The sequence below is a fragment of the Sinohyriopsis cumingii genome, unplaced genomic scaffold, assembly GCF_028554795.1.
Source record: "Sinohyriopsis cumingii isolate HCF-2022 unplaced genomic scaffold, ASM2855479v2 utg000029l, whole genome shotgun sequence".
NCBI classification, from domain to species: domain Eukaryota; kingdom Metazoa; phylum Mollusca; class Bivalvia; order Unionida; family Unionidae; genus Sinohyriopsis; species Sinohyriopsis cumingii.
Genome location: NW_028315862.1, coordinates 27,247 through 53,410, shown reverse-complemented (window position 1 = coordinate 53,410; position 26,164 = coordinate 27,247). Strand labels below are relative to the sequence as shown.

Below are 26,164 nucleotides of genomic sequence, written 5' to 3'. Positions count from 1 at the left end.
GAAACACTTTACTTTTGCATTCTCGTTGCGGTGTAAACACAAAGTGTGGGGACCTTCACTATGCATTCTCTAAATATTGTAAACAAAATGGTGAAACACTTTACCGTTTCATTCTCTATGCAGTGTAAACAAAATGGGGAAACTCTGTACCTTTTTATTCTCTTCGCAGTGTAAACAAAATGGGGAATCTTTTTACCTTTTCATTTTATGCATTGTAACAATTATTGAGGAAACTCTTTACCTTTTCATTCTTTGTGCAATATAAACAAAATGGGTAAACTATTTACCTTTTCATTCTCTATGCAGTGTAAACAAAATGGGGAAACTCTTTACCTTTTCGTTCTCTATGCAGTGTAAACAGACAAATACCTTATTCACTATTTACCCTTAATTAGGCTACAAGGTATATGGGGAAAACATAAAAAGGAATAAGCTAAATTTTAAGTCATTGACAAATAGTCTTGTTTATTTTCTTAATTCTGTAAATATTTATATTTCAGTGGCACCTTAATGCTCCTATAAAAACGACCCATCTTATACTAAATCGAGTCTATCGCTAAAAACTAAAAATATGCACAGACAAAAGAAAATATGCATACATAAAATTACAGATATTACATTTCTCTCATCCAGAATCTCAAACCATGAGGAAGAAACGTCATCTGAGATATAGCCGTCCTTTCATACGGGACAATTTAACTTTATCGAGAAAGGAGTATACTGTCGAAAGGAAATATGTAACTTAATTGTATCATGTTATTACATCAAAATATTACCCTTTTATGCAAAAATATACTTGTTCATAGCATCTACTAAAATGGGGAATTGCGTGAGACCAAGAAGAAAGAAGCATTATAAATAGAACTGAACTGTTGACGATCTATTACTTTAGCCGTTGAGTGACGATGCTATTATAAATTGCCGTTTGTGGATTCTCCAGATTACTTTCGCAAACAGTGCACAGTGCACACACCCCCAACCAAGCAAAAAAAAAAGACAAAGGAGAAAAAGATGTCATTTTTTCAGACCCTGCATAAAAGCACCAACAAAACAATCAAAATTAACAATAACAACACAAAATCACCTTTTCAGCTGCTGCATCAAAAGCACCAAGTAGTAATAATAAAAAAAAATCCAACCTGGATCACATTCTCAACCACTGCATGAAAACAAAAACCAATAAAGCACCAAGCCACATTCTAACCTTCTGCAGAAAATTCTCTAAACGCAAATGTTTAAAGAAATGGTCTCGTTTATTTTTGATTTATGCAGCATTGTATTAAGTGGTTTTGTGGTGCTTTTGTTTTTCACATAGAAGTTGCGAAGGTTGTTTGGTTCATTGGTTTCTTTTATCCGTAATGTCGAATGCAGTGTTGTTTTTCCCTTTTATATACAAAGTATTTGAGACTGTGGTCTGAGCGTTGTTTTTTGCCATGATTTACCAAGTTGTCATTTCAAGTTTTGTTTTATTTTTCAGACAGTAGTTGTGGAAGTAGTCTGGTATTTTCTTTTTTCTTTCTTTCCATGCTGTAGTTAAGAATATGGTCTTGCGTTTTGTGAAATGTTTCATTTGTGTTGGTATGCAATAGTTAGGGATATGGTCTTGTGTCTTTTGATATTTTACACGTGTGTTGGTATGCAATAGTTTGGGATATGGTCTTTTGTTTTGTGATATTTTGCATGTGTGTTGGTATGCAATAGTCAGGGATATGGTCTTGTGTTTTGTGATATTTTGCATGTGTGTTGGTATGCAATAGTTTGGGATATGGTCTTGTGTTTTGTGATATTTTGCATGTGTGTTGGTATGCAATAGTTAGGGATATGGTCTTGTGTTTTGTGACATTTTACGTGTGTTGGTATGCAATAGTTAGGGATATGGTTTTTTGTTTTGTGATATTTTGCATGTGTGTTGGTATGCAATATTTTGGGATATGGTCTTGTGTCTTTTGATATTTTACACGTGTGTTGGGATGCAATAGTTAAGAATATGGTCTTGAGTTTTGTGATGTTTTGCATGCGTGTTGGTATGCAATAGTTTGGGATATGGTCTTGTGTTTTGTGATATTTTGCGTATTTGTATGCAGTAGTAGAAAATGGTCTGGTGTTTGTTGGGTTGTGTTTTTTTATTTTTAGGCGGAACTGTTATCCAGTTGTTAATACAGTGGCCTCACTAGGTCTGGAAATGAGCTGTGCCCAACGAAAAACGTTTGCACCATGTTAAATTTCACCGGAAATTCATAATTTCTATTTGCCATCTACTGCAATGAAGGATTTCATATCTTCTTTTGTTTTCTGAAGCCAAGACTGTAGTATGTCGACTGAATTTGTACTTTGTTAGATTAGGAATACATGTTTATGTATGTATTAAAACCTGCATTTCTCATCTGAAGTCTGGCAGAGATGACTGCATTATACCCTACAGTGGAAATCAGCGAATACAGACGTAGAGATACCGGTACTAAGCACAATTCGATGCAACAATCAAGGTAAACCTGACTAATAATTAGTCAATATGAATAGCCATAACACGCTCGATTAACCGGTCAGTGAGAGGAGCGCATGGTTTCAGGGCTTTCCGTTCCATCAATAGATTCCTGAAGAAAATAAAATGTAGCAATGTTATTAGGAAATGGGGAAAAACTATTCAAAGGATGTTTGGAGAGAGAGAGAGAGAGAGAGAGAGAGAGAGAAGTAGCCAGAACTCCCAATAAATATATGTAATGGGTATTTATTGCATCAATGACAATTTTAAATAAAGACGCCAAATGAAACACATCAATGTAGCTAATAATGAAGGAAAAGTACTGGTGACTTTTGAAAACTACCGGTGACGTTTGAAAACTACTGGCCACTTTTTGAAAACGCCAATCGCTCTGTGATTGGCTGATTAGTACAACTTGTCATTCTCTCTCCATTTTGTGTTTCTTTCTACAACGTTGTGGTTGTCTGATGAATACATCGTGTCGTCATGTCTCCATGTTTGGTTTTATACTAAAACGTTTATTTAGTCACTCTTTTGAGTGCTGCAGAATGTCGGAAACGCATGCCGTGTTGTTCCAGGACCATCAAATAAGGTTGGCTTATTGGGCATCACATCATGCATTTTGGCCATATGACATAAAGCCCGTTTGGGCATTACATCATGCATTTTGGCCATGCTATATGACTAAAAGTCCGTTTGGGGCATTACATCATGTATTTTGGCCCTGTGAAATATAATCACACACAATCATGTTTTGAAGCAAAATCGCTCAGAGACTGTGCATGACGTTTATATAATATAGTACAATTGCAAATACATTTTATCTATTTTTAAAGGCAGAAATCCATGATGTATGTATGTATTACGTTTGAAGTAAAATAAACGCCAGCATAATCGTGGATATGTGGTACTGATGAAAGGTAAAGTTCTTAAATGAAGACATAACCAATGCAAAATAGATAATAATTTACGAAGAAAGTCATTTTTAAACAGATGTGCATATGAAGTTCTACTAGATACAATTGAAAACTAAATATAGAGAATTGTACTAGAAAGTTTAGAAAGATCAATAATTCCAAATAAATGTAAATATGAAGTAGTACCAGACTATTATGTATTTGCATTGCTTGTTAGTTAGGTTGTTTGTTAGGTGGTTAGTTAGGGTTTCATAATTTCATTTTGAAATTTCATTATATGCTAATGAAATGTAACATTGTATGTTGGACTTAACCTTGTCCAAAATCAAATTTTTCCTGCTTGACCTGAATTATTGATTTTTTAAATTTTATTATGTAAACAACATACACATAGCTAAAATAGTATCTTTGTTTAAGGGTTTAATATCAGGATAAGTATTAATAGGCTATTGGAATTCCCCTACAGTTTACCAGATGTACCTGACATATTATAGGTTATATATTATAATTTTAGTAACTGACTTTCTAATAATAACAAACATTTTATTTTGTAAATATTAAGAAATTTCTAGGAGGTTATTTTCCATTAGGTAATGTTTTCTTTCTAGAAAATGTTAATGGTAACCTAAGGTCAAGTTGACGACTATGTAATCTTTTGCTGGAAAGATTATTCATTCGTGCCTTAAGATCTAGCATAATCAGTTTTGTGTTATTTTCATTTGCAAAGAAGTTCATTTGAGCTGGAATTTATTTCTTTAAATTATTTAATTGAGTGATTATTTTTTCTGGAAATACAGTGCTCATAAAAAATAATATTCTTGGACAGAGACATTCACTAGGATTTATAGTGAATTCAAACCTGGAATTATAGTACTGTGTTTGAACAAAAGGCTGTTGGTACAACAACACAATACAGACCGCCACATGCACATCAACACCTTCAGCGTTGGACTTAATTTGGATTTCCACTAATTCAGAACTTTTATATTTAGGACTTGTGTCTGTAATTCTATGATTATTTTGGAATTAATTCACAGTACACTTTCATGTTCACTTTGTATTTTAGAGAAATAAATTATTTGTTGAATTTTACAATGCTTGTCGCATTTTACTCTTTTCCGTTACATATTTTTAGAACATAGACTCGTAATACAGATGCAAAGATAAAGAACAGCACACAATTAGGAAACTAATATAAAGGTCCTAAAATGCGGTAAAATGTTAGAACGTTATTGATATTAATGGAATATTTATTTGTGCAGAGACAATCAATTGAAGGAATCTGAGGTTGAGTGAATTGGAGAGCAAGGTGTACTAAAAGGGATCATAATTCATTGTCAGGAGTGAGTGGAACACCAAAATGGAGCTATGATGCACTCCAAAGGGAGTATAATGCATTGTAAGTAAGTGAAGGGTGCACAGTGCAATAGAAAAGGGAGTAGAGGGCACTGTAAGAAGCGAGTGAGTGATTTAGATTTTTAACGTAGCTTTAACAATGTTTCAGTCATATCGCTACGATGTCTGCAGTGTGACAGTTTATAATGATGTCTAGCAATGGGGCATCATGCCGCAGACATGTAGCATGATGTCCCACCCAGTCACATTATCCTGACATCAGGCCGACCAGTCCTAACACTAACCTCTTAATGTTCAGCGCCAAGCGAGGAAGCTGTTAGTACCGTTTTTGTAAGTCTTTGGTATAACTCGGCCGGGGTTCGAACCCGCGACCTTCCGCATGACACTGTAAGGAGGGAAGGGTACAATGTAATGGAGGAATGGTGTATTGCAAAGGGAGCAGAGTGTACTGTTATTCCATTTCTTTCAAGGGATAATACCGCAGATGCAAATGCATAGGTCTACGTCGGAGTTAAATGAATTTGCAAACTTAAGCGAATTCAGTGGAAGAAGAATGTGATCTTAATCAACTGGTTGGGATCTTGCGTTTTATACACAAGAGAGGACGCGCGCACCAGAGAGAGAGAGAGAGAGAGAGAGAGAGAGAGAGAGAGAGAGAATTACCTTGCAAGTTTATGGTGTTCTTGCTTTGGGGACTTGAGTGCAGCATGTATAAGGAACTGGTTAAATAACTCTCTCTAGAAGTACACAAAACTCCTCTATTTCGTAAACCATTCAAATTGGTACATAAGGTTAACTTTGACAACATTTACTAAAATTGACGTTTATATCCTATTTTAGATAAAAGATCAAATTAACAGCAAACACGTCCAATATATGAGAAGACTTTGTCTGTTATAATCCATTGTCAAGAGCAACGATCATCTTAACAACAAATATGTATACCTGGAAAAGCATGTGTGTCGTAATCTGTTGTCATCAATGCCTCATGTGTTATTTACCTGACATACATTGATCGTCATTAACATGAACGGTGTTCTATATTTGGATACGTTCTATCTGTCCTTATTCCCCGTGCATAACAGCCAATATGTCTTATACCTGACAAAGCTGCTTGTGTTCGAAATTCATCTACATCAACAGCAACTCTATCTTATAATTGTTAAAATTATGTCTTTCATAAACCTTCGTTACGAAGAGAAAACGTGTCCTATACCAAGCAAAGATAGGTCAAATATTGGTCTGTCGTAATCCATCGCCATCAATGAAATATCTGTCATAATCAATCGTCGTCAACAGCAAATGTGTCACATACCCGACAAAGCTATGTCTGTCGTAATACATCAGCAGCAGCAGCACAATTGTCCTATACATGACAAAGTTATCTCTTTCGTAATCCATCATCACCAAAAAGATCACCTTTACAGCAAATGTCTTCTATATCTCACAAAGCTACGACTAATGTAATCGATAATCAACAACAGCAATAGCGTCCTCAAACTTACAAACTTATGCTTATCATTATCCATCTTTATCAACAGCAAATGTGTTCTATAGCTGGAAAAGCTATGTCTATCGTAATCCCTCGTCATTAACAAAAAAGAACAGCATATATATTGACAAATTGACAATAAAAAAGCAAAAGCAATTTTGTCAGTAAATTATGTTTCTTCTAGAATACACGATCACAAGAACGTTATGAATATAGGCCCAAACACCTCCCGAATCCAGCCCTCCAAAAGACGAGAATTGATCGTATCTGTCATATTATATAGATAAGGTACAATACCTCATAACCAGCACCGTCCCTTACAGCGTATATGCGGCGCTAGATTGAAGCTGAGCGAAAGATCGTGTAACGGAATGATCGCAATGCGGGCAGGATGGGAGGGTATTACGATAATAAGATGGGCTAAGTGTTTTAGGAGAAACATAAATTACGGACAAAATTTGCATTCTCTTTCAGATATGTTCCCCATCACATTAACGTTAGGAGAGTAGGTAATTGGCGGAGGGAATGTTGAGCATCATACAAATACCCCGGCTAACTTCTGAGAGAAGAAGATAGGGTTTCCGAATGAAGGTTAACACATTATCATAAATTGCAAGCAGCACAACCGGAGGTAACGTGGTTATATCTGGGAATAAGAAATAATGCTATATTCTTACCACATAACATTTATGGGCTAATTGGGCGAAACTTGCGCAGGGTGCTTCTTCGGAGCTTATACTTTGTCAACTTGGTCTGGAAGCTGCTTGTGCGACTGAGACTTAGTCTACTAGATCCAGAATTTGTCGCTGTGTAGCCATGTCCATTAGGTAAAAACTCGAGGAGATTAAATGTGCGTGTCAACGGAACGCAACAACTATATCTTTGATACGATACGACAGTCAAAGGCAAGGCTTGACGAGATTACTCTTATCTTATGAGCAGAGATCTTCATGAGGCGACTATGTTCTAGAGATATGACAGAGTATGCCGTGCTTATTACCCATTAAAACCACGAAGAGAGGGCTTGAACGGGTTATGTCCTCTTTCCCAGGAATAACAGAGAGAAATAGATGTTTTATAAACTGTCTCAGTCTGCTATAGATAAAGTCTGAACACACGTACCAGGACCTGTTTGTACACATAATGAGATGTAACACAGGTGTGACGTGATATAATGACATTTTGATTGTTCATTGACGGTATCTCTAAGACTGTCATGGTATCGTCCATGAAGGTACGCTGTGAGCATATGGTTATCCATGTTCGCAGGATGTAGTCGTTTAATCGAGGCATACGGCTGGTCGAGATCAAAAACTGCAAGTACTGGTGTTGTGGGTATAAACGGCAGTGTAGTATAGGTTCTACTGCCGCAGGAATGGCAATGCTATGTGAACGGACAGTACTATCAATAAAATACCTGGTAATGTGGACAATCCATGGCTTCACTTGACGAGGCATTTAACGATATGAACGGAAGCCCTTCTGCCACTGGATGGTATTGATGGAGAGCAAGACGGATGAACGATGCGGTCGGCAACTGAGAATGCATCAAAACTGAGGTGCGGCTACACGGCACGGCTTATTCAAGTCAATTATAAAACGCATGCGCTTGGACTTACAGGTCCGAAATTCATTCTCGGACCTGGGGAGACTTACTACAACTAGGCTGTCTACAATAGGGTGGAAACTACCCAAAGCTTCGAAATTCAACTGAAACAGAAGTTAAAAAGAAGGGGGAGTATTCAACGTTATCTTTGCTAGTTGTACCAATCGACGCAGCTGTAACTCCAGAGACGGTGTAGACTGTAGAGGAGAAGTCACAACTTGCTCATTCCCTCCAGGCGTAATGGCTTTCTCAGTGTAAATTGAGTGTGACACACCAGTACTCTTGGTCCTTTGATGCACCGTCACTTCTCGTTTTGTAGGCTTTTCTTATAACTGTCGACCATGTATTCGCTGACCAATTGGCATACACGCTGCACCTAACCAACGATTGACACACTGAACATGAGAAAAAACATTGTTAAATTTACTGCATTAAGAACGCCTGACACACCCGCTATACCTAGGGTGGTAAATAGTGCGTGCTAACACGAGGTTCGTCACATTCTGCTACAATGTAACGCTGTAGAGCAATGAGGTCGAACAATGAGGTCGAAGAACGGAGATTCTAAGTCCGCACAGGTAAAACAATTCACATAATGAGTCAAAATTAAAATTAAAAAGAAAACGTATTCAACCCGTACTTAATACATCCGAACATTAAAAAAATCCTTAATGGATAGGATGAAAAGTAGAACAAATCTTAAATGGATTTCCCTGGCGAAATCTTAAAAGTAGAGCCACTTGTAGGCCACAAGGATAGGAAATGGACAAGAGTTATTGCCCTTTGTCTATATCATAAATAAAGAAAAGGCGAATATTCATCTCTTGGAGGAATGGATTCATGAGGTGGTATAGCTGATATTGCTAACTTTAATTAAGTATGATAGGAGAACATATTCGAAGGAGAAAATAACCGTTTGGCAGGTAACAGATAAAAGTCTGCATGAGACGAATTATTATCGAGATTTTACACTTACAATTTTATTCAGTTTTGTTCAAAGCAATTTTTAAATTTTCAAGTCTCCTAACGATGACACTTATCTGTCTCTGTAAGATTAGATAGAAAGTTTTCCGTTTCTTTTCTAATGTCGAAGTGATATTATTCAACAGACCTACTCTATTTAGACAACTTTATATTTTTCATCCGGTCAGTTAGCATGTGGTCAACTATTTAATGAATTCCAAGCAAGAGTACCCGTAGTCAAAGTTACTTTAAGGACGTGACACGCAGAAGAAGAATTTATTAAATTGATTTTTTTAATACCGTTTAAATTTTGTTCGAAGAGATATTGGTTACTCATAATTTCTCTGTTACTTTACAATTAATCTACACTAACCATTAATTAATTTCCTTACCTATACTATTTGTTAATTACCTATTTCCATTTATTAATTTCGCAACCACTACTATTATTATTCGTCAATTTGCAGTTTAGTAGCTTGCCCTTTCTCTACTATTTCTTAATTTCCCTGCCTCTACTATTCAAAAACTTGTTTGCCTCTTTTATTTATTCATTTCGCTATCTCTGCTATTTATTGAAATTTAAAACTATCTAATTCATTAATTTCGCTATCATGATCATTTATTTCTCTACCCATCTTCTACTAAAATTCCCGTCCTATACCATTTAATAATTTCCTGGTCTCTAATATTTATTAATTACATAGGACATTCAGCCTATTTATCGGAAGGTACTGATACTCATTTGAAGATTGTTGTCGTACCTGTGCATGACTGCCTCCAATGGTAACTATCTTGTATCTTATTGGATACATCAACTCTGTCGCCTTGGCATAGTCTCCATCGTCATAGGCAATCAGCGCCTCGCAAATAGGCAGCCCGACTGAAGCGGTCATATTACGGTTGTCTCCCTTGCCAATTCTGAAATCATCAGCACAGTTCTTCATTTCATATAATTTCATCAGGCAAACAATTGGTGATGTAATACATTTTCTTAAAGAAAGATTTTTGTGTTTTTCCATAGGATGTAGCATTCTTAAGATGACTGCTTCGTAAAATATATATTTTAATCTGCTCATTTTAATATGGTCGTTTTACATGCTGTAATACCGCTTTCGTTGTTAGGAGGTCAAATTAGATACTTTTCCTTTTTGTAAACAAACTAAACATTTACTATCAGTCAACTGACAACTAGTTCTGGAAAATCTTTTTTAACTTTAAAAAATGTTAGTTCAAGCTACCGCAAGCTCTAAAGGGAGGTAACTTGTATGATACAAATTTATGGCTTGCAAATATTGAGCTTCTTTGTGCATGAAAAGAGATTACAATCCACGTCAATTTGGAAACATTTTCAACCAAAACTGTTTGCAAACAACAATTCATGGACACAAGTTAACAACATCTTGCAAGGAACATAGAATCATAAATAAACAATTTGTTTTCTACAACGACTCTGAAGTACTCTGTTTTTGAAACCCGAATTAGAAAATAGAGCAAGTTTTAACTTACCTAATAAATTCTCGAATTGAATCCATCATTTTTTGTGTGGCCTTTTTATCCTTGATTCCCAGAAAAGACATAAGGATGTGAATGTCATTGAAGACCAAGATGTGGTCATCAGTGTGGGATCTGCAGATCTCGTAAAGATCTTGCCATCGGTCCTTCACGTTTGCGCCTTGAATAACAAATGTAAATTTGTTTCTTGTAATGAAACATACAAAACAGTACTGTGATTCGGACTTTACACTTCAAGTGCAAAGTATCTTGATTTTAATTTATGGCATGGCCTAGCAGCAACGACACAATGGGATGATCTGTCAGATATATTTGAACATGTCGGCATGACACTATGCATGTTAATCCAACCGCCATATGGGATCTATATCGGTTTGATTTTAGACATCCGCGTTTAATTAGCATTTAGACTCTAAATCGGCTTGACAGAGATCCTGACCAGTTTGATACTGCTTGTATTGTGACTATGACCTTGTTTCTGTTTAAGCACCATTGATTTCGTTTCAATATTGAGAAAAGGTTCCTTAAAGTATATGATTATGTTACATACATATATCCTAAAAGTTTGATTATTATTTCAATATAGGTCAATTACATGAAAAGACGTTTATGGTATGGAGATACTACATGAAGATACAATAGTAGACAGTACGTTAACCAAACCATAAGGAAAGATTCTTATAGGGCTGGTTTCAGATACAGTGTGTCGTGGCACGCTCTGAAACGCTATAAAACATCACACAACAAAGGCACGTTTAGAAAACGGTAAGATACAGAAAGCAAACGGAACAATATGATTCCATAATAAAAAAAATATATCAAATGTTGCTCAAACATTACGCTAAACCTATCACAAACAGGTTCAATCACTCTATGACAAATTTTTTGTCTTGTACAGTTTAGGAGGGCATGGATCTAATGGTTCAGTCGTCTGATTCATTTTATTTCTTAACGCCCCGTTCCGGAGAAGACAATTTGAACTCTAGGTTGTTTATCGTTTGTCAGCAGAAAGAATTTATACACATTACTGAATAATAGGTTAACGGAAGACTAGTATCAAACGTTGATGCGACTCCACAGAGGTTTAATGATTCGTTTGTTGTTTAACGGCGTATAAACACCGAGTAAAGTAATATGCGAACAGACACACCACATCAGCTCACCAGGATATGCTCCCCGCTATGGGGATATGCTACCCGCTATGTCCCCGCAGGCTCTAAAGATATAACAACTAGAAATGCATTTTATATCCTAAAAACATGGCGCTAACTCAAACATCAAACTACTTTATATGAAAAACTGTACAAATATAAAGACACACGATGACTTTATCCTGTAATATCATTTCCTGAAAAAACAGGCCGTAAATAAAAATTGACAGAGCCCACAATAGACCACAAATAGGAGATGAGGATAACGTATAAATTCCATGGGAATAAATTTGATCTCCTGTTCTACTGTCATTTTCGTCTTCATTATTGTCAACTAATGCCACGTATCAGAAGTGTTTACCTTCCATTTCCAATCGGTACAGTATTGAGCAGGCATCCACATTATCCAGTATGGTTCCAGATGCTTTAGCTCTAGGCAAAATCTGTGTACAAACAAAGTCGGATCGAAAATAATTTAATTTTAAATTATTTTACGTTATTTATAGTAAATGAAATGAATTATATCACAACCTATTCAGAAGTGCAGTGATGCGAGGACAATTTGCCTAATTCAGAGCTAATTCAGTCAAAACGATATCTTAAAGAGAGGAACACTTCTTCCGAGTGAGCTTCCTAGCTTCCTCGTCCATCATGGTACATTCAACACACAAAAAAAACCCACAAAAATTTAAATATCACATAGTTTTAAACATACCTTGTTCTGCAATACTGTCAGTGATAATAGACGAAAGACGTGTAGATGATATCCAACAGTGATGAATGTAACCTTTAATTATTGCGTGTTTCATAAATGTGTATAATGGCATCCACCCGATGTTTTATTTTGCAAGAATTCCAAACATAGATATGAAAATCATACGTATATGAGCTAATCTGGACAGTCTAATGTTAACTGGTTGATCGTATCTATCGAACACAATTAGGACGACTCGTTTTTGTCACCCACATGTTTGAGACTTCAGTTCCTTAGACCATCACAATCATGCTTGAAAAGTAAGTTAATATATTCAATTTTAAAACTTTTCTGGACAATATCTGTGCTAGAGACTTTGCAAACAATGATACTGAAATATGTAAGAAATTCATTAGCCCCAAGATGTGAAGAATGTACCTGTGAATCCACGATGCCCAGTGCCTCTTCATAGTTGCCCTTCTCTATGTTGTACACACACCAATGCCAATAGTTGTGACAGGCCAGCATTCCAGTTTTCTAAGGAGACACATTTAATATGAACGGTGGTAGATTAGTACATATTCATTTGGGTTTAAAGAAGAAATTCTTGTCAATATTACTTGAAAATGATCATTATCTTGAGTTTGTATCATTTTATTTCTACTGAGGTAATCTATGTGTCTTCTGAAAAGAAAACAATCTGTTACTACTGACTAGAATATATTACATCAATGTATATGGGGCAGTTTTTAAAGGTTTTAAGTATTTTTTATGACATAATTGTTTGTTTGAACCAGTCAGATGTATGAGTGCGACGAACCACTGGTAAATAATAGTGACATGGAAATATCGGAGCAGACAAATTAAACTACTGAGCAAGGATCATACAGCAAAATCCACGCTCTCTTACGATTCTTAGCGTCTCAGATCAAGGCCGATTTGAATAAAGTATACGGATATAATTTTATGTGCTACCATACCCTTTTAAGGCGATTTCATCGTAAATCCATGGAAGATGACCCACATTCTGGAAGACCGTTGTCTCCGATTGGTGACCGGGAAGTGGCGGTTGTGCTGGATACAATTGATGAAGATGTTCCAAACACAACAGAAGATAATTTTGTCTGCAGGGCATTACGAGAGAATCATTCAAAGCCCAGAAGTGTATGTGAAAGATGGGTCTCAGGTCTATCACTAACTGACTTAGGATGAAATCATTAGAAGCGTACCCGCCAGATATGACAGTACGTCCAGAAACATTAGAATTAGGTTGTCGCATAAATTTACGTTTATGAAGACAGAAGTGAAAATAATAAAGTCGGAATAGGAGAAAACTAGCAGAGACTACAAATCGCTTAAACTTAGAATGACTATCAAGAACGTTCTATTCATAATATTTTTTGATGCCAAATACCTGGTTCTAGTGACGCTCGTAGTTGATGATGCCTCCAAAGTATTGCCATAAGTTGCGTAACACTATCGAACTACCCTTGCAAACCGGTACCGGAAGTATGCACCTGCTCGATGACAACGCATCAGCGTGTACATTCCGCAATCTTGACCGACTTTATGAAGGGGTACAGAATCCAAACTTTGCCATATCCTCCAATTTGACCTTATTTGACTTCAAATGATTTTTTGCTGAATCTTGTTATCAAACATATTTTGAGGAACAGATGATGTGAAAGCCACTATGCAGTTGTAAGGGCAATTTTCCAGTGTATGGAAAACATACCAAAATGTGAAAACAGAATGAAATTTAATAATTGGACAAAAAAACTGATAAAGTTTGAAGATGTGCATGGGGAGTACTTTCATGGCATGTACTTGACGTAATGGTTACTAGGAAAAGAACTCTGTAGTATAGCACTCTAAGATCTACAACGTTCTGAATCCCCATCGAGTAGTACAGTATTGGTGTTCATATTTATTTACGTTTCTACTTGAAGGCCATGTTTTGTTTCTATTTCTATTAACCAAACCTTTTGATTTTCCTTTCTTAAACGTTTAGGTCAGAAATGAAGTTCTAAAGGCAAAACAGAAAAATAGCTGCATTTTCGCTTTAAAACACTTGCTCTGTGTTCTCAATTGATGCTACATTTTAATAGTATAATATAAGAATAACTTGTTGTGAAGCTGCATATTTATATTCGCTGTCTTGTGTCAGTGGTATAATTAGCACATTATTTAAACAGATGTAGATAGCGCAGACGAAGATCTGGAAGTCCATCATCTCCTTTTCACTAAGAACTGTCCAACCGGAACTTTCTATCTGAATATAATCACCTGGTCAGTGAAACATTGCCAACCAGAACCTTATATGCGAACATTATTACATCCTCATTTCTAAATAGAGAGCTAGAGTCTGAGGTTTGAATATAATGATGGTATCATCGGGAAATAGCAAATTAAGAGATGTCATGAGAATATAAATTCAGCAATAGGAATTGGCCAAGCCGAAGCTGTTATCTAAATAAAACAAGTATGTTCTCCTTAGAAAACAGTCAACCAGAAACTGCTTTTTGAGAATTATATAGTCACCACTGGGACCAGTCAACCAAACGATACTCTCAGAATATAATAACGACATGAATGAATATGACAATTTCCCATCCAGAACCTGTTGTTTGAATATCATGAAGTCATCATTGGGAATCAGCCAATCAGCATATGAAGTTAGAATTTAGGTTGCAATTAAAGGCATTAATGTATTCGACGCTCATTCAGCATATCTTTCGAGATAATATTGATGGAAAATTCTTTAAGACATTCTAATTTTACAATAAGACGATATCAATAATAAAAGTATCACATATACGCTTCTAAGAATATTTTGAGAATTCTTCGGTTGTAGCATTTGAAGATTTAGACATGAAGTCAAGAACCAAGATAATTGATTTGTTGATTTGTTCCAAGTACCGGAAACTGATTCAGGATATATCAACAGAGCTATGACTGAGCAGCGGTAGCACTCTTATTTTGTAGTCATGAGGTCCTTGATTTGAGTATTGTTCTGCTAGGTGTTGGGCTAGATAATTTCCATTACACGTCACGGGTTTAAGCCCGGTTTTCCAATTGACGTCTGTTAACTGGCATCATAACGCAAATACCAGGGCCTTCAAGGGTAAATTATATTTTCAAAAGGATTTCATTTATTTGTTGTTGATTTTGTGTTGAAACAGATGAACATGAAGTTAAAGAAACAGGTAAAACAAATGGCAGTAAATATATACTCACAGCCCAATCGTTCTCTGTACCAGACATGAATCGAATACCTTCATCATGTCGCCCCGTCATTTCCATGACGTGAGCAATGGTGTGAGTCGACCAGGCGTCGTTGCGGTTAAATTCTAGTCCCTGATAAAAGAGCAATCTCTGACAATCATCTTCTTTACAATTCAAGCCATAATACCAATATTAATACATTATGTATTTCTACCAAAAGTTGTTTCTTCTCGAGATACGTTAGTCTTTTTCGCCTTGTACATATTTAGCTTTTCTTCTCATAATTTTATCAGTTATAATCTTTGCTCTATGAAAAACTAAAGTTTATTGAACAAAACTAAAACGTAATTAGCACTTTGGAATATATTACCAGCTTTAACATTAAATATTGCTTCTCCTGCCATATTACTTTACATTGGTCCTTTTACAAAAACTATTGTGTTCAATCTGAAGACGTATGAATTAGGTATGATTGGTTTTGATGGCGTCTTCAGTAAGAAATCGATATAAATTGTTGAGTTTTCTTTCTTTGCTATATTATATGACTCAGTACGCTCATGATGTAATAACTATCAGCAAGGTGTATGATTTGCTTGGGTTGGACTATGAGATAAATCTTTAGCTTTGCATACTGTATCAAAGTAAAAGATATTAGTATTTTTCCTTCATAACATAGAATGCGTTCAAAATAAGAAACTATTTTCACCTTCTTTGCAGTTTTCTCTGCCTCTTGATACAAGTTTGTCTCCTCCAGACCAAAGGAATGCATACCTAGCAGGTACCTGTATCAAACAACAAGAGACTCAAACGAATTATGCGCCTTGCATGCTCTGCTAACTGATACATGTACATGAACATTTTATTTTCAAATAACCACGACTTTGCATTTATCTGATGGTCAGATGACTGATAGGAGTGCATACATATGCCATGGTAAAACTCCCTTTTTCTACATCTCAGACATGAACCTAATATTACCAGGGTTTGGGGCTTATTATGACATAAACGTTGACAAAAAACATAGCTTAGACTGTCGAAAGATACTGATCATGTCCAAGGGTCAGAACGAGGATAGGAGTACGTGGATTTCAAAGGAAACTGTTTATGCAGCCAGAGCATAACGGCTATTACTCCATAGGTTTCAAACTCATCACCATACTGTAAAACGTCAACCAAACACTTACAAAGGAACTTTAAATGATCGCGACTTTGCAGAATGGTTAGAGGATGAACTGAGATGCCATGATATAAAAACAGAGGTTATTCTACAGTCCAAGTATGATAGCTAACTCTCTAAAGGTGTGGAACACGCGAGCGTACAGACGAACTTTAACTGAAAACTTTAGAACAATTTCAAAATCACCTTATCTTTATCCAAGAGTTACAGAGAGGTGTGAGGCATGGAGTTGAAAAGGCAATTCGGACTGATTCTCCTGGCTAAATATTAGCTGTAATTTGTGACTATACAGAAACCGTTACATAGTCTAATTGATGAGAGAGAACGCGCGCGTGTGTGTGTATATGTGTGTGTGTGAGTGAACATAAAATACAAATACTTATTCCATATATGGTCTAAGTGTGAAATCAATCCCTTAAAAGCTTAATGGTACATGACCATATAGAAAGCCTTAAGCAAAATATTATATAAAAGAGAGAGAGAGAGAGAGAGAGTCTTGTGTCTTTAATTGCAAAGAATGTGGACGAAAACTTTATGCGCCAAAGTTATTGGTAAACATTTATCCACATGATTTTAATGTTTTCTGCCTAGTGATCACTGACGCATGTAATCATGTATGTCACAAATATATTCCAGTGACACATACAGTACTAAAACGAATAAAAAACCATCAGTCAATCCTATATAATATTACATAGAATTATAAATGTTTCATCAATTCTTATTTCTATCAAATGAAATACAATTTATTTGTAGAACTTGAAAGTAAATGCTTCCATTAAGATTTTTGGCTGCTTGGTGGAACTGGTTTTCAGTTATAATTATCCTTCTTATAATGTTCCATAAAAAATTTGGCAGGTACTACTACTACTGCTAATATGACTACTACTGCTACAACAACTACTACTACATAGTAAAATGGCGATGTCGTACCCGTAAAGTGGCATGTCTGGTTTCCAGTGTGGAAGGATACGACCAATGCTGTCTCTCATCTGACTAGATAATCCCAGATAGAAATACGAGTCATGAGCGAACTTCAGCGCCAAGATGTCGAGTGGATTATACAACAGAATGGATTCCCAAACGTCACATGCCTTCGCCATTTCGCTGAAACGAAGCTTTCAGTATTCAGATATGACTTGAATGTAAGATGATATAAAGAGTCTGGTCTCTGTGCCCCCCCCCCCCCCCGAACTTTACAAAACTCAATCGGAGGAAACCCTGCACTCCAATAATGAACGCGACATTTAAAACTTAAAGCGTTTCCTTCAAATGATAGAACCTCGCAAGCAAAACCATCTTTATATAACTGATTAGACGCTTTATTTTTGTTTTCTGTTTGTTTGTTTGTTTATTGTACCGTGTGCTCCGACAAAGTACGCATGGTTTTTAACTGAAAGTGTCTTTCTCGAATGTAGGAAACTCTTACAAAACATTTTTGTCAGAGGCTGAACTTGATTTTTTGTCATGGTTTTAAAGGTATTTTAGCTCATTATTAGTTTCATCAAATCGATGAAATAGAACTAGGTGCCTTTCAGTGGACATACCAAGGCTGCCATGACAGTGTGGCCTGGGCTTGTGTCTAACCACCGACCCCATGGTTTTCAGATTCGATGAAGCAGTAGCTGTGTTACCACTGCTTCCGCTGCATTGACGGACAAAACGAGAAATCGCTATTGCATCTCATCAAGTCTGCATTTTGTTAAAAAAAGGCCCTGCTCTTTAAAGAACCGTCTCGCATATTTTGACTGAACTATTTTAGAGATTATAATTGAAACCAAATGTCTGCTCTATTTCTGTCCTAAGAAGGGCATCTAATGTTGCTCCATAATGTACGAGATGTTATGAGAAATAAACAAATCCTCAAATAGTCATTAGTCATGCAAGTAATCGTTTTACTGGACTAACGTGCGGAATCTCAATAAAAGACTAGAAGGCAAGACAACGTTGTACATTCTCAGCAAGAGACTACAAACTAAAGAGAAATTATAAGAAATAACGTTTCTGTTTACTACTGCTACTACTACTACTACTATTACTGATATTAATAGTAACACAATCAACAACAAGATATTTTTTTGAAGGAAATTGAACATTTAGAAAATGTTTGAAAACCAGTTTTAATATGAAGATTTCAATTGACTCGTCGTCACCATACAGTTGGGATACAGAATTTGAGCGGCAACCATTAGCAGCATTTGAACTTGTCTCTATGAATTTCGTACGTACAATCCTGATGAAGAGTGCACCAAAGTCAGGTGAACTTGATCCAATTCCAACTTCACTGCTGCTTGAGTTCTTAGATCCAGTATTGCCTTCACTAACTGATGTTATTAATACCTCTCTCTCATCCGGGGAATTCCCATCATTTTTCAAAACTGCCATTGTAAAGCCTCTGCTGAAGAAACCATCACTAGACCATAACGATTTAAAGAACTACCACCCAGTTTCTAATCTCCCATTCATATAAAAAATCTTAGAAAAGGTTGTTCTATCCCAGCTTGTATCTCATCTAAATTCAAACAGTCTTTTAAGCAATATATAATCAGTATATCGCCTTTGCCACGGTACTGAAACGACTCTTCTAAAAGTAGCTAATGACATTGGATAGCGGAAAGATTACAGTCCTCAACCTCCTTGATTTGTCTGCAGCATTTGACACAATACACCATGATATAGTACTTCACCGTCTCCAGCAAGTATTTGGCACTTATGATACATCCTTACTGTGGTTCAAGTCCTACTTGGTCAACAGGACACAAACTGTATCTGCAAATGGAATACATTACAGCCCAGTTGATCTATGTTGTGGTGTTGCACAAGGGTCTGTTTTTGGACCTGTTCTATTCATTCTGTACACTCAGTCGCTCTCAAGTGTCATACATCATCATCCAGTGTCTCACTAATTGTACGCTGATGACACCCAAATATACAAATCTAGCCACCCAACTGAAGTTGATGCTACCATCCAAGGTGTAGAGAGGTGCATTTCTGATGTGAAATCATGGATGACATGTAACAAGCTGCAGATGAATGATGCTAAAGCTAAGGCCATTCTGATCACAACAAAAAGACTTACTCATTCAAACCTTTACCTCAAACAATAAATATCAGCAACACCAACATTAAATTCACACAATCAGTACGGAACCTAGGTGTTACTCTGGACAGTGCTCTCACATTGCACCAACATGTCATGAACCTATGCAAGGCTGCATAACTTGAGCTGAGACGCATCAGCTCAGTTCGCAAATATCTGTCAGTTGATGCCACTAAAACGCTTGTGTGCTCATTAGTATTTTCAAGACTGGACTATTGTAACTCAATTCTGTCTGGTTCATCTCAATATCTACTCCAGAAACTTCAAAAAGTTCAAAACACAGCTGCTCGGATCATACTCAGTGTACCACGATCAGAGCACACCTCCCCGCTGCACTGTACCCTACACAGGCTATTCATTTGATTCAGAATCAAACACAAAACTTGTTCTCTGTGCTACGTTTCACTGTCGGACTCTAGTCCAACATACCTATCCGACCTCACCCATGTGTACACACCAGCAAGATACTTACGCTCCTCTTCGGACAATCGTATACTCATTATTCCCACTATGAAAACAAAGTCATATGGACAGCATTATTTTGCATGCTAGGGCCCAGCAACGTGGAATGAATTGCCCACTGAACTTAGACACAAAGACACAGTGATCACATTCAAGAGGGCTCTCAAAACTCACTTATTTCGACTGCAAGAACAAACTAAAGACCTAATAATGTTTCCTACCTGAAATATTCTCAGCCTTTTTTAATTTTTAAAAATGTTTTTCTAATTTCATGGTGTTTGTTTTTGTAATAATATTATTATATGTTTTTTTATCTTATAGGTGTTGTCTAATGTTGTAAAGCGCTTAGAGCTTCTAAAGATTAGGCGCTATACAAAGTCCTCATTATTATTATTATTATTATTATTATTATTATTATTATTATTATCATGTACTTGAACATTTGAAAATTCGACTTCAAGACATAAGAAAAGAAAAAGTTAAAGAGATGATTGGTCGATCAAAAAGCAAACGGATATAAGAAGGAGAAAAAGGTCCAAATATATTTTTAGCTTGGATAAAGACATTATAAGAACAAATCAGGAACAAAAATACTAGGTGAGTCGAGGTAAATAATCAAGGATCATTCAAAAATTTTGAAACCATTCTAGAATACATTAATTAGTGAACAAGATAATAATAAAAGTCAAATAAAACTATATAGTTTACTGTGAAGATTTGTGGTTCCTAAACTGACAAAAAATTAATCAAAACAATCAGCGGTTGAAATAACTCTATGGGAGGCTTCAAATAATAGGAATAATAGTAAAAGTTAGGAAGTGATTGATTCAATATTGAATTTCATAAATTCTTCTGGAAGGATTTAGGACAGATTTTGATTAATTTATTAAAGCATGCATTCGAATATAGTATTTTATCTGCAGCACATAAGGAGATAATTATCACATTATTGCTAAAGGAAACTGAATGTAGACAATATTTTGAAAAATTGGAGGTCTATTACTTTGTTAAATATTTCTAACAAAACAGCCCCTTTAGTTATAGATAGCAGAATTTAAAAATATTTGCCAAAATTAATACATGAAAGAAAAAAAGGCTTACTGAAAGGTAGTTGTATGGGGGGAGGTTGATATATGATACGAAATGCTTTACAGAAGAAAATAACATGTCATTTTACAGGTTGATTTTGAAAAAGCTTTTGACTGTCTCTTGGAGTTTTATACAGGATGTGCTTTAGTTCTACGATTTTGAGGAACACATGAAATATTGGATATATATATATATATATATATATATATATATATATATATATATATATATATATATATATATATATATATATAAGGGAAATACAAAGCTATGTGAGACTCAAAATGGATTTGCATCTTTGCATTACAGATTTTTATATTGGATGTGGTTGTCATTAAGGAGACCCACTCTCACAAAATCTCGAAAAATATTCTAGGTAAAGTGTTTGCTGACTAACCGTTCTGAATGGCGAAATATAATAGACTAATTTCTTAATAAATACGTTTTGCAATATTACACTTTTTCAATTAAATGATTTGCAAATATCGAGATTATTATAAAAAAATCGTGTTGGAAAGATGTTCTTTAAGCATGGGCATATTTACGAGGAGAGAAATAAATAGAAACTTCCTTGAAATTTTACACGAGGGTATCTGGAAAAATAGCAGTATAGCGATTAAGAACAGACCAATTTTTTATCGATCGAGACTGTTGAAGAGGGTAAAATATATATCTCATTTCTTAGATGAACAAGGTTTATACGCATCGTATGAATGGTTTTGTGATTTATCATGAGCTTTCACCCCATATCAGACAATATTACGGTATTATATGTGCAATCAGACCATAGTTAAAAAGATTCAGAAAAAAACCCCATTGCTTTCCCAAAGAACACCGAAGTTCTTCTCAGGAATAAATAAGGATGCAGAGATACATATAAAAGTTTAATGAAGCCATTATTATAGTGTCCCAAAGTTCAAGAAGCATATTTGTAAAATTAAATTTAACGTTCCAGAAGAAGAATTGGTGGAATAAGGTATATAAAAATTACTTTGGTTACAAAATTATGGTAGCTCTAGTTTAGAATTAATCATAACATACTGACTATAAATACATTTTTTATTTATTTCAAATTGATTTTGTAGTTGATCAAATGTGTTTTTCTCTAATAGTGAGGAAGAAACGATGCAACATTTATTTTGCAAATATGTTGTTGTGAAATATATTTGGGTTAGGGTTTTACATTTTTGAAGAACTGAGATTGTAGTGAATTTCGAGATTTTTGGAACTCTATTTTTCGGAGACTTAAATGAATCTTGCCAATCTATCTGTGTAAATATAGCATTTTTAGATCCAAATGTATAAAAAAAACACACACACATAAAAAAAAAAATCCAAAACCTGCATGAGCTCTACATTGATCTGAGATTTCATTTTTTAAATTTGAAGCTAATAAATCGGAAGTGGAAGATCCAAAAGTAGAAACGTTATTTACTAAATGGAATCACGTGAAACTTTTAATGGACACAGAGTAGTGGCTATCATAGTAGAATAATCGGATCGCTGAATAAGTGTTGACTATGACAAAATAACCCATTATTTCTCACTCTCTTCCTCGTATGTGATTGCGAGCAGGTATGCAAATATATGCATATGTATGTTTGTATACATAAATGTGTATGTATGTGTATAGGAATGTTTTTGTACATGTGCATGACTGTATGTACATGCTGTCATAGTTATTCTTTTAGAAATGCTAACAATGTCATCTATATTGATATGTTATCTATGAAATTATTAATTCAATCTGCTTCTTTGTCTATTCTTTGTTCTCTCTTCTTTATGACCTTCTTTCCTTTTATCTTCCCTTTTCATGTCTTATGGTTTAAATAATGTATCATATATATATATATATATATATATATATATATATATATATATATATATATATATATATATATATATATATATATATGTCAATAAAATTTATTGTAAACAAACATTCAAGGTCAGTTAAACGTTACAAAATCTCATTAACAGACTAAAAAGCAAATAAAACGATGCATCGAGCGAGAATTCAAGGAAAATGACATGTGAACTAACATAGCAGATGACAAATTATATGCAAAAGAAGAGGGAAAGTGGTCGAAAATAACTTATAATAAATCATCTTTGTCATCTTCTGATATTAGACATAAATTTAGGTTTATAACACTTGAATATCAATGTTGGACTCTATATGAGCAATTGGAATGCATTTGTTTTGCAAGTTCCACTAATAAATGCTACGGTAACTAAGGAATACCAAACCAAATTATTATTCGTAAATATGAGAGAGAGAGAGTTACCCATCAGCCCACAGCTTGACTGCATGCACGTGCTTCTGTTCTCGAGGAGTCAGTTTCTGACGGGAAGCTAGGTCTTCCATATTTTGTATGTCCCTTGAGAAATCCGGGTCCAGACGTGTGGTTCTGCCAGTGCCAAGAACGTTCAACCCGTTCTTCAGTACGTGACCCATAACTAGTTTCCGCAAACGGAGAAATATTTAAAATGTCACATCAAATATACCCTCTACATGACATGTCAATTATATTTTGTAAAAATAGTTATAACTACTTTAGAAGATAATTTGGCTAACAATAACGAAATATTTATCTTGCAATAACTTTGAAAAAAGAATCGTTTGGCTGTGGAAGCATCACGTTGCAAGCGAAAAGGGTTAAATAACTGAGAAATCATGACAAATCATTACAAAAACCTTTACTCTATGACATGGCTATTTGCCAGGTCCATATGTATTATCACTGAGATTTTCATGATACCCATTTCAATGGAATTTAGGTCCGTCTGTAAAGTCAAAAGCTTACTTGTTCGCCATAATTGCGAGGCAGGAAATTTAAATATAGTTTTCTTTTTCGGCCCCTAAACATGGTTTTAGAAAAGCGGAAGAACTTCTTAACAACTCACCAAAATCTGGATCTGCTTTGAGCATGCTGTCACAGCACCTCCCCATACCACACACATTCGGGTCATCATACTTTGCGATATACTACAAAGACATTGGAGGCAAAGTGTCACGTAATTATTACTTGCGTAAGTCAGGGGAGGCTGAGTGTCACGTAATTATTACATGCGTAAGTCAGGAGAGGATGAGTGTGACGTAATTATTACATGCGTAAGTCAGGGGAGACTGAGTGTCATGTAATTACTACTTGCGTACGTCAGTGGAGGCTGAGTGTCACGTAATTATTACTTGCGTACGTCAGGGGAGGCTGAGTGTCACGTAATAATTACTTGCGTAATTCATGGGAGGCTGAGTGTCACGTAATCATTCGTTGCGTAAGTCGGGGGACAATTTCAGTCAGATGGAGATGAATGGTGAGAATGATAGAATAAATTAGACAAAGAATTGCGTGGCGATATATCATGTACATTTTGCGATCTCCCACTTACTGAAATAAGATCCTAAAATGTTTACCTTCTTGGTAATAATTTGAAATCTTGCTACATAAAGGCTTTAAAAACTTCCCCTTTATTTTAAAGCTGTAGACCGATCATTTCTATCCATTCCTATTTCGTTTTAGAAAACCAGTGTATATACCAGATTCGGTCAATGGAACGAATTATTCCAGATGAAAAGGACAAATATCTACGAAATATAGATTCTCGTTTGATAAACGGAGTACAATTCAGATTATATTTGAAATTAACTGGTTTTTACACTGACAACCATGGAAGCTATAAACATCGTTCGACCCTATCTGTGATTGGACCTAACTTGTTTTATGTAGTTGAAAGCACAAACAATTATCTTATTGGACAAAAAATCAACAGACACTACAAATATCACCCGAATTAGCTTAGCGTCTATACGGAGACAACTTCGTTAAACGAGGCAAAGAAAACCCCGCAAGAATATTTCATCGATTGGGTTGGCATATCTACGACGAAAACATCGCATAAAAGGCAAAACATACCACAAATACCTCTTGAATTTCACGAGCATCTATACGATGAAAACATCGCTAATTGCTGCATCTGACGCCAAAAATACTACCTGTGTAAAGTAGTATATATACGTTGACAACATGATTGAATGATGGCTCTGATATTGCAAATACTACATTATATTACATCTATCTGTACGGCGACGACATCGTTCCATGATGAAATCGATACTGCAAATGTTACCTCGTATTACCCTGGCATCTGAATGGTGACAACATCGTCCCATGATGGAATGGATATTGCAAATACTGCATTGTATTACCGTGGTATCTGTACGACGACGACATCATTCCATGATGGAACGGATATTGCAAATACTACATCGTCTTACCGTGGTATCTGTAGGGTGACAACATCGTTACATGATGGAATGGATATTGCAAATACTACCTCGTGTTACGGTGGCATATGTACAGTGACAATATCGTTGAATTCTACAACATGCGTCAAATACTACCTGGACGGCATATTTTGATGTGATGTGTTGTTAAATGATGAATATATACCGCAAATACTAAAGGGGATAAGCGAGCCTTTCATACAGTGACAAAATCGTCAATGGTGTAACATACGCTACAAATACAGCCTTAGAGTGACATCTGTATCGTAACAACATCAATAAATAATAGAACATATACTACAAATATAGCCTTAGAGTAACATCTGGATCGTAAAAACATCAATAAATGATAGAACTACAACTACAAATATTATCTGGATCAGCAAATAATCCATACGGGGACAAGATCGTTTAATAACGCAAAGGAAACTACAAATATAACCATGCCAAAGAGCGTGGTATTTATACGGTTAATTTATGCAAATGATGCTACAAATACTATACCATCTATACGATGACAACATCGTTAAATAATGCATCTAATATTACAAATACTACTTGTAGTAGCGTGATGTCTGTATGGTGACAACATCATTAAATGATGCAACAGAAATTACAATGACTACCTGAAAATCATGGCATCTTGAAAA

General features: G+C 35.5%; 1 protein-coding gene across 1 annotated transcript in view; it reads right to left on the bottom strand.

Annotated features, from left to right (window-relative positions):
* Window positions 1-505: 505 nt before the first annotated feature.
* The window catches only part of LOC149775020 (tetratricopeptide repeat protein 38-like), a 35,907-nt gene continuing 10,248 nt past the window's right edge, over window positions 506-26,164 (bottom strand). The window contains exons 3-13 of the mRNA XM_089944534.1: window positions 24,134-24,215; window positions 23,515-23,686; window positions 17,509-17,682; window positions 16,105-16,180; window positions 15,411-15,530; window positions 12,612-12,710; window positions 11,841-11,922; window positions 10,323-10,488; window positions 9,578-9,734; window positions 5,419-5,492; window positions 506-2,594 (exon numbers count right to left, since the gene is read on the bottom strand). Of these exons, the coding sequence (XP_089800660.1) occupies window positions 2,504-2,594; window positions 5,419-5,492; window positions 9,578-9,734; window positions 10,323-10,488; window positions 11,841-11,922; window positions 12,612-12,710; window positions 15,411-15,530; window positions 16,105-16,180; window positions 17,509-17,682; window positions 23,515-23,686; window positions 24,134-24,215 (1,293 nt within the window). The 3' untranslated portion in view covers window positions 506-2,503. The remainder of the gene's footprint in view (window positions 2,595-5,418; window positions 5,493-9,577; window positions 9,735-10,322; window positions 10,489-11,840; window positions 11,923-12,611; window positions 12,711-15,410; window positions 15,531-16,104; window positions 16,181-17,508; window positions 17,683-23,514; window positions 23,687-24,133; window positions 24,216-26,164) is intronic.